General features: G+C 46.8%; 1 protein-coding gene across 1 annotated transcript; it reads right to left on the bottom strand.

Moving 5' to 3' along the window:
• Positions 1–6,306: 6,306 nt before the first annotated feature.
• Positions 6,307–8,053, bottom strand: LOC119327458 (protein DETOXIFICATION 49-like). The gene has a single exon (XM_037600568.1). The coding sequence runs from the start codon at positions 7,990–7,992 to the stop codon at positions 6,424–6,426; it is 1,569 nt and encodes a 522-aa protein (XP_037456465.1). The 5' UTR covers positions 7,993–8,053; the 3' UTR covers positions 6,307–6,423.
• Positions 8,054–10,513: the final 2,460 nt, after the last annotated feature.

Raw genomic sequence — 10,513 nt, forward strand, 5'->3', positions numbered from 1 at the left:
ATCCCATCTAGGGTTGGGGGCGGCGGCCAAGGGGGGGAGGAGTGCCTCCCAAGTCAAGTGGAGGCCCTCCCCCTTAGAGTTTCCACTCTCCCATGCGCATGGGCCTTGGGGGGGCTGGTGCCCTTGGCCCATTAAGGTTAGGGCGCCCCCCTGCAGCCCATGCTGCTATATTGGACGTGGTGGAACATTTTCCGGACCTCCGGACCCCTCCGGAATCCTCGGGAACCTTCCGGAAGCTTCCCGGTACAATACCAGAAAAAACAAAACTTTTCCCGGAACCCGAACAACAACTTTCCACATATAAATCTTTACCTCCGGACCATTCCGGAACTCCTCGTGACATTCGGGATCTCATCCGGGACTCCGAATAACATTCAGTAATCACATACAAGTCTTCCTAATAACCCTAGCGTCATCGAACCTTAAGTGTGTAGACCCTACGGGTTCGGGAACCATGCAGACATGACCGAGACAACTCTCCGGCCAATAACCAACATCGGGATCTGGATACCCATGTTGTCTCCCACATGTTCCACGATGATCTCATCAGATGAACCACGATGTCGAGGATTCAATCAATCCCGTATTCAATTCCCTTTGTCCAGCGGTATTGTACTTGCCCGAGATTCGATCGTCGGTATCCCGATACCTTGTTCAATCTCGTTACCGGCAAGTCTCTTTACTCGTTCCGTAACACATCATCTCGTGATCAACTCCTTGGTCACATTGTGCACATTATGATGATATCCTACCGAGTGGGCCCAGAGATACCTCTCCGTTTACACGGAGTGACAAATCCCAATCTCGATTCGTGCCAACCCAACAGACACTTTCGGAGATACCTGTAGTGAACCTTTATAGCCACCCAGTTACGTTGTCACGTTTGGCACACCCAAAGCACTCCTACGGTATCTTGCACAAACTCATGGTCTAAGGAAATGATACTTGACATTAGAAAAGCTTTAGCATACGAACTACACAATCTTTGTGCTAGGCTTAGGATTGGGTCTTGTCCATCACATCATTCTCCTAATGATGTGATCCCGTTATCAACGACATCCAATGTCCATGGTTAGGAAACCGTAACCATCTATTGATCAACGAGCTAGTCAACTAGAGGCTTACTAGGGACATGGTGTTGTCTATGTATCCACACATGTATCTGAGTTTCCTATCAATACAATTCTAGCATCGATAATAAATGATTATCATGAACAAGGAAATATAATAATAACCAATTTATTATTGCCTCTAGGGCATATTTCCAACAGGTGGCCCCAGTTGTCCCGTCTCTTGTCCTACCCGCGGGGAACTTGTCCGACGGCCCTGGGAGCCCGCAACCGCCTCCTCTGTTCGCTAGAGAGGAGGTTGTTGCCTTTGGCGGGATCCCGGACCCGGTCTCGACGGGGAGACGGATGAGTGCTCGCGTTCAGGACCTTCCGGAGGTGGATGATATGCAGCAGCGGTGCGCTATGAGGGCCGCTAAGCTTCACGATGCTGCGATATCTTCTGGTATGTCCGTCAACATATCTAAGTCTTTATTGCATTTTTCTCATGAGGACATTATTAATAATACAAAACAATTAGGAGTTTCACTAGGTGCTACTGATAATGAGATCTCTAATTCGGTGAATGATATGTTAGATTTGGAGGCGGAGTGTGCCTTAGAGACTATTCATAACCTTGCAGCGGTTAAACCCATGAATGATGAGGAGATTGATGCGTTAGGGGTTAGAGTGCTAGATAATCTGTGTGCGGATCTAGCACCTTCTAATCAGGAGTCTGAGGACGATGATGTGCCTTTAGATGTTCCAGCTGTTAGTTCCGTTCAGCCCGGTTATGAGGACCGGGCGACAGAGCCCACTAAGCCAAAGCATAAGTGGAAACGGAAGATTTATCCCGATTCTGCAGTTCATAGGAGTGCTAGGATACGGACTACTAAAAAAATTCCATGATGAACTATGAAAGGAATCTTTTGGAATAGCAAAGGTCTGAAAGACTTGGCTAAAAGAAGGTTTCTTGCGGAGGCTTCTCTGGAACATTGGTTAGATTTTATTGCTCTATCGGAAACCAGTCGAGATAATTTTGCGCTGCAGTTTCTATCCTCTCTTGTGGGTGGTATTGATTTCGATTGGCATTTCCTCCGTCCGCGAGGAAGATCGGGAGGTATCTTACTGGGTGTGAGATGCGACTCCCTTGAAGTCCGGAGTGTAGTAATGGGCGACTTCGCGGTAAAGTTTCGAGTTAGGTCTAAAGTTGATGGGTTCAACTGGGCTTTGGTGGCGGTTTATGGTGCCTCACAGCCCGAACTTAAACCAGAGTTTCTGGCGGACCTGGTTCGGATCTGTGGATCCGAGCAGCTTCCGATGTTGGTCGGGGGTGATTTCAATATCATTAGGAGGAGAGAGGAGAAAAATAATGATAATTTCGACGGCAGGTGGTCGTTTATGTTCAATACCATTATTGAAAGCTTGGATCTAAGGGAGATAGAGCTTTCTGGTAGAAAGTTTACCTGGGCTAATGCTCTGCCAAACCCGACATATGAAAAGCTTGATCGAGTTCTCGCAAGCGTGGAGTGGGAACAGAAGTTCCCTCTTATTACGGTGCAAGCTCTCACGCGGGGAATTTCCGATCACACACCATTGTTCGTCGACTCAGGGGAGCCGAACCATTTAGGAAACAAAAACACCTTTTCATTTGAGATGGCCTGGTTCGAACGCGAGGGGTTCTTCGACCTCATAGCCAGGGAATGGGCTAAGGGGGTAGGAGGAAGAACGGCGGTCGAGCGTTGGCAGAATAAGATTACGCATTTGAGAAGTTTCTTACGGGGTTGGGCTAAGCACCTCAGTGGGGTGTATAAGATCGAGAAGGATAGGCTCCTTTCTCTTGTACAGGCCCTGGGCATAAAAGCGGAATCCGCGATTTTGCTGCCTCCTGAGCTCCAGGTCAAAAATGAGGCGGAGAAGAGGCTGAAAGAACTTCTTCACAAGAAGAATTGAAGTGGGCTTCGCGAGCTAAGGTCCGCAAAGTGGTCCAAGGGGACGCGAATACTCAATTCTTTCACCTCATTGCTAATGGTAAGCACAGAAAGAAGCGGATCTTTCAGCTTGAACAGGATGAGGGTACGATTTTAGGTCAAGATAATCTCAAAACCTATATTACCGAGTATTATAGACAGTTATTTGGACCTCTGGAGGATAATTGTGTGTCCCTCGATGAGTCCAGGACTGAGGATGTGCCTAAATTGTCTGCTGCTGATAATGATATCCTGGTTGCCCCGTTCTCAGAGAAGGAGGTGGTTGATGCTATTGCACAAATGAAAAACAATAAGGCTCCCGGACCGGATGGGTTCCCGGCCGAGTTCTATAAAAAGTGCTGGCACATTATTAAGGGGGATTTACTACCTATGTTTCATGATCTATTCTGTGGACAACTTCAATTATTTCACATGAATTTTGGAACTATCACATTGCTCCCTAAGAAAACGGATGCTGTGAGAATTGAGCAGTTCAGACCAATCTGCCTCCTCAATGTTAGTTTCAAAATCTTCACCGAGGTCGGGACCAATAGGCTCACACAGATTGCGCATTCTGTGGTGCAACAATCCCAAACTGCTTTCATGCCGGACAGGAACATCCTTGAAGGGGTGGTTGTTCTTCATGAAACGCTCCATGAAATCCATTCCAAAAAATTAGATGGAGTAAATTTTAAGGTGGATTTCGAAAAAGCGTACGATAAGGTCAAATGGCCATTCCTCCAACGGGCATTGCGTATGAAGGGTTTTGATGAAGCCTGGCGCCGACAGGTCGAATCCTTTACACAAAAAGGGAGTGTGGGAATTAAAGTGAATGCCGATATAGGTCATTACTTCCAGACACATAAAGGCCTCAGATAAGGAGATTCGATGTCCCCTATCTTGTTTAACATTGTGGTGGATATGTTAGCAATTTTGATAGGGAGGGCTAAGGAGAATGGTCAAGTGGGTGGTTTGGTACCTCATCTCATTGATGGAGGTGTTTCCATCCTTCAATACGCAGATGATACAATCATTTTTATGGAGCATGATTTGGCCGAGGCGAGAAATATGAAGCTGGTGTTATGCCTTTTTGAACAATTGACCGGATTAAAGATTAACTTTCATAAGAGCGAGTTGTTCTGCTTTGGTAGAGCCAAAGACGACCAGGAGTCTTATAGGCAATTGTTTGGGTGCGAGTTGGGGAGTTTACCTTTCTCATACCTTGGTATTCCGATACACCATCGTAGGCTGACAAACAAAGAATGGAAGTGCATCGAGGATCGATTTGAGAAAAAACTTAGCTGCTGGAAGGGTAAGCTCATGTCATACGAAGGCCGCTTGATATTGATTAATTCGGTGCTCACAAGTATGCCTATGTTCCTCTTATCGTTTTTTGAGGTCCCAGTTGGTGTTAGGAAAAGACTGGACTTCTATCGGTCGCGTTTCTTTTGGCAGGGTGATGATCTTAAAAGAAAATACTGGCTTGCTAAATGAGACATCATCTGTCGACCGAAAGACCAAGGGGGTCTTGGTATTGAAAATCTTGAAGTTAAGAACAGATGCCTTCTTAGTAAGTGGTTGTGGAAGCTTTCTTCCGGGACCGAAAGACCATGTGGGCGCAGATCCTCCGCAGCAAGTACCTCCAGACTAAAACATTTTCCCAGGTCGCAGTCAGACCGACTGATTCGCCTTTCTGGAAAGGACTAATGAAAGTCAAACAATCAATGTTCAATAGGACGAGATTTGTTATTGGAAACGGTGCAAGTACACGTTTCTGGGAGGATACTTGGCTTGGCGACTCACCTTTAGCCATTCAATATTCGTCTTTATATCGAATTGCTCAACGACGTGAGGTATTTGTGGCAACGGTATTTCAATCTATCCCCCTTAATATTCAGTTTAGACGGTCGCTAGCGGGCAATCGTTGGGAAGAATGGCTCCATCTAGTTAGGAGACTGATGGAGGTTCAAATTTCTCACCAACCCGATGGATTACGCTGGAAGTTGACTAGGTCTGGAGTATTTACAGTTAAATCAATGTATATTGATGTTATTAATTCGAACTCCATTCTAACTTCCAAGTATGTTTGGGCTGTCAAAGTTCCTTTAAAAATTAAAGTGTTTATGTGGTTTGTCCATAAACAAGTTATTTTAACAAAGGACAACTTGATGAAGCGTAATTGGACAGGACCTACTAGGTGTAGTTTCTGTGATCGGGATGAGACGATTAAGCATTTATTCTTTGATTGCCCGTTCGCCAAAGTCCTTTGGCGAACGATCCATATTGCTTTTAATATTACTCCACCGACTTCTGTCAATGCATTATTTGGGACATGGCTTAATGGGGTTGAGCCTGACTTAGCAAGACATATTCGGGTTGGAGTTTGCGCTTTGTTGTGGACTATCTGGAATTGCAGAAATGATTTGGTTTTTAACAGAACATCACGGATTCATTTTTTGCAGGTTATTTTCCGAGCTATGGCAGTGATCCGTTCGTGGTCGCTACTCACTCCGATGGAGGCCAGGGAGCGTTTGGTTACTGGATCTATCCGTTGGGAGATGGTAGCTCGGGATATCTTCAACCGGTTTGGATGACGGTCATGTAATAGAATAGGCAATTAGTTTACCTATCTATTTTTAGCCAGTCGGTAGTGGCATCTTTTCCTGGCTAGTTTGTGTATCTAGCCTTTTTAAGCTCTGTGTGAGCTGCATTTTCCTTTTATCAACTGGAGACTTTGGAACCTTGTTGACACTTTTTGTCATTTGGTTAATAAGATGGCCGTATGCATCACTCTGATGCAGAGGCCGAGGAGCCCCCTTTTAAAAAAAGTGGATTTCCTAGATTATTTTTAGTTTTTTTGGTCCAGTCCATTTTTAAAGGTTTTTTGTTTTTCTATATACTTGCCGGGAGAGGCAGGAGCACACAACATTGCAATTATTTGTTATTTTACATTCTTCACGGGGTAATGACATTTTTTGGGCTTGTCCGATGGGAGGCATTTGGCTGGCCCACTGCAGGCCATCTTTTTTTATTTGACTTCACTGCAGGCCATCTGGCTGCACGTGGTTACCTAAAAAAAGAACTGCTGCACGTGGAGTATTGTATATATATACTTCCTCTGTAAACTAATATAAGAGTGTTTAGATAACTAAAGTAGTGATCTAAACGCTCGTTCGTTCGCTCGAACCAATCGTTCGATCTGCCGAACGTCAGTTCGTTATCGGGGACCAATATAAAAGCAAAGGAACCCAGGCAATTGTGCATTATGCTCCCTCAATTCAACGAGATAATTCTGCTGCCTATTGTTCCAAATCCTAAAAATGCCAATGGACAACTGAAAATTAAAGGTGAAAACGAAAAAAAATACTAATATATAGGAGTATAAATGTAAAGTACTCTATGCATATTCAACTTAGCACAGTCACCACGAGCAAGCCGTTGCCCGCCATCACTCTGTCAGCGTCTGCATGGCAGCTTTTGACGTCGCCATGGGCCTCCGCGCCGGTCAGCTCGCGCGCGCGAACGGCCTGATCTTCCCAGTCCGTGCGCTGCACCGCTCGCAGCATCAGGGCCGCGCACACCAGCTGCGCCGCCAGCATGCCGGCCCACATGCCCCGGAAGTCGAGCCGTGCCGGCCAGAACGCCAGCGCCAGAGCGGCCGGCATGCCGACGCCATAGAAGGCTGAGGCGTTGATCCTCGCGGCCTTTCCCGGCCGCGCGCTGCCGCGGAGCACCCCGCAACCCGCTGTCTGCGGGCAGTTGCCCAGCTCGGCGGCGCCGAGAATGGGCAGCGCCACGGACGTCAGCCGCAGGATGGCCGCATCTGCGGTGAACATCCGCGCCCATACGCCCCTCACGGACGCCGCGAATGCGCACGCCACGAGGCCCAGCGCGGCGCCACAGGCGAGGCCGACACGTGCCGCAAGGCGCGCACGCTCCGGCCGACCCGCGCCGAGCTCATGCCCGACGCGCGTGGACACGGCGCAGCTGAGGGAATGAGGGAAGATATACACCAGTGACGTGGTCTGTATGAGTATTCCCATAGCTGCCACCGCCGCTTTCGGGTCGGCGAGCACGCCGCAAAGCATGACCATGATCTCGTACCACCACCACTCCAGGCATACCGACATGCAGCTGTGAATGGAGAGCCTCACCAAGCGGCCCCATTCCAGAGCAGGTTCCTCCATCGGTGACAAACATGCGCCATCTTTGCCATCGCTGCCGCCATTGCCATGCGTTAGTCCGGAGAAGTACACGTAGGTCACGAGGAACAGCAAGAAGTTCAGGTTGGTGCAGACGGCTCCGAGGGCGACGCCGCGGATACCGAGGTGGAGACCCTGCACGAGGATGCAGTTGATGGGAACGTGGAGCAGGAGCGCGGCGGCGGCTGCGTACGTGATTGGGAGCGTGATGGCCTGCGCGCGGAGGTACACGCGGATCGGGTGGAGGAAGGACTGCACGAGGAGGTCTGGCAGCGAGCACATGATGAAGTCGTAAGCAGCGGCCGCAATGTCGGGGTCCTGCCCTGTAGCGACGAGGATGCGGTGCATGGCGACCCAGAGCAGGCTGACGGGGATGGACGCGACCAGGAGCAGCGAGACGGTGCGGCGGAGCGCCGCGGCGAGGACAGACGTGCGGCCGGCACCGAACGCCTGGCCGCACACCGGGTCCATACCGGCAGCCAGCCCGGAGAGCACCGAGTAGCCGGTGATGTTGGCGAAGCCGAGCGCGAGGGAGCCGCCAGCGAGTGGCAGGCGGCCGAGCCGGCCAAGAAAGATCATGGACACTAGGGAGCGCGCGTACATGAGCAGCCCCGCGCCGACCATCGGCACGGCGAGCCGCACGATGGAGGCCACCTCGGCACTCGCGCCGCCGCCACCGCCGCCTCGCGCTTTCTTTGGCCGGTCATGCAGCACGGGTGGCTGGAGCAGAGCCTCGTGGACGCATCGTGCTTGCTGCTGGGAGCAATGGCACATTGCAAATTTGCAGTGTGTTGCGTGCGTGCGTGTTGTTTTGGCAGCAGGGTGCGTGCCAGATGCTAGCTCAGTCAGGGCTTTGCTTGCGTACCTATCCATGGTGGCTTTGGATCGTATATATAAACCGTTGTGCTGACATCCTTTGAAAACTTTCGGTGTGTTTCCGTCCCATATTTTTGTGTGGGGCCTACAATATTACGGTTTGCTAAATCTCAATCGAGCGAGACTTAGCCATCGAATTTCATTAACCTGTGGGTCATCGAGGTTTCCATGTGTTAGTTTCTTCTTTTCTTTGAGGGGTAATGCGTGTTTCTTTAGGGGTCGAATGGTATGCTTATGACTAGTATGTTTTTTTTTCGAGAATCGTGACTAGCTTGTCTAGGGCTGTTTCTATCGTAGCAGATGGTGGGCTATCGCTTGGGGTCATTGTCCATCCATCCTGGCCTTTTTTATGTGGGCTATAGGTTGTGGCTTGCTGTGTTATTTTTATTTTATTTTTCATTTTCGTTTTTCTCATAGTTTATCCGCGTAACTGTTTGGATTCTCTAATGTAAATGTTTACTCTCCTTTTGCTAAAAAAAAATGTTTATTCTCCTCTAAAATTATATTTAAATGTTTACTCAAAAACTAAGGTTTTCCCCTATGAATTAATATAAGGAGGAAAAGCAGGAAAAAAATATAGCGGTTGGTAGTTCGTAGGGCATCTCTGATATTGTTTTTAGGTGGCATTTTCTTTGTTCTTTTTATTTTTTAGACGCATAATATTTGATATATTGAAACTGCACTAACCTTTTTGTGCAACTAACCATATTAGAATGTCATCTTGTATTTTATTTTATGATAATTTATCAAAATACAACTAATCTATGATACTCCTACATGTTTTTCTTGTATCTTTTTTTTGCAACTCTAATTTTTTATGCATTGTATACTTACATATTTACTATGTACCCCCTCCATTCACAAATATAAGATGTTCTTAAATGTATTTGTTCACTCATTTTAGTCCATATGTTCTATTCAAAATATCCAAAACATCTTATATTTATTTGAGTATACCAAATTAGTTTATCTATCTGTTGTTTCTTAAGTAGGGAATTCCTTCATCTCGGGTGAGGTAGGTAATCTGCCATAATTTATTTCCTTTTACTTATACTCCCGTTATGATGGAAATAGAAAAATTTGATGATAGGAATACTCGAGAGCCAGTTGTTAATGTCTTATAGCCCACAATGTGAACAATCGGAGTATTATTTATAAAATTCTAAATAAGACTAACATATAATGTGTGTGTGTGTGCCAGCAGCGTTTGATGCTAGGGGTGGCTGGATGATGGCATTTTAATTTATTTTTGATTTTTTGTCTTCTTTGTACTGTTGCATGAGAACAATATGCAAGACGATCTTCAGGAGGAAATGTTTCTAGTTGCATGTCCACCTCTCGACATGCAGTTGCCCTCAATGGCTTTGAGTTACATATTCGTCCTCGACACGCAACTGCCCTTGGTGGTCGCCAGTTGCATGTCCGCCCCCTTGACACACAACTACAACTGGCACAACACAACTGTAACTTATGTGCGAGGGGGTGGTGGTGCATTTTTTCTCAATTTGCATGTCCTCCCTCTTGATAGGCAACTTCCCTTGCTGGCATCTAGTCGGATGTCCACACTTTACACGTAGCTACATCCGATGGTAGCCAGTTGAATGTCCACCCTCGCACGCAACTGCTTCCAACTGTGTGCGTGCAGCATGTGGCCCTAAGGGAAGGCCCAATGCACACCTACAAACTCACAACAAGGCTATATATGGAGCTTGGTGGGATTAGTGGCACAAAATATCAAGAACATTGAAATCCAAGATATTGTAAATGTTGAGATCAATCCAAAGGACTCAAAATGCAAAGCAAGTGATCACAAATATAGAGGAGGGCATTAAAGAAACACACGTGGTGGGATAGTGGGGCTTGTGCAACAACAGAGATGAGCAATATAAAATTGCCTAATGAATACTAACTTGTGTTGCACAAACACAAGGAGAGACGCTAGCTTGATTGCACATTTGGGCATGATTCACCACTTGGCAGCAACCTACATATGCAAGCAAAATGTTTTCCTATACCATGTATCCTCATGCACAAGTATATCTTTTCATGCTCAACTCTTTGCTTATAAGATTGACCATTCTTTCTTGCTTAAAAGTTTTTTTTTTGCTTTTTCTCTCCCTTTCCAATATTCTTATTGAGCCTCAACCAAATATACAAGATAAGTATCACAAGATATGCACATGAGTAAGCTGTCGTATGATATATCAAATGATGCAACAATATGTTATCATATCTATGGTGCTCAAGTTTTCGTGAAGCCCGGAATACTCGAAGATTTAGTCTCAATAGGTATAATAGTGATCGGAAATATGGTGGGGCTGTCATAATGGAAAGGAAGGAAAACTTTGTGACGGTATGGATACCTTCCTCACACTTAACCTTTCACGAAATCGGGGGTAATCGACCTTGCTTCCGGTTG

The sequence above is a fragment of the Triticum dicoccoides genome, chromosome 7A, assembly GCF_002162155.2.
Source record: "Triticum dicoccoides isolate Atlit2015 ecotype Zavitan chromosome 7A, WEW_v2.0, whole genome shotgun sequence".
NCBI classification, from domain to species: domain Eukaryota; kingdom Viridiplantae; phylum Streptophyta; class Magnoliopsida; order Poales; family Poaceae; genus Triticum; species Triticum dicoccoides.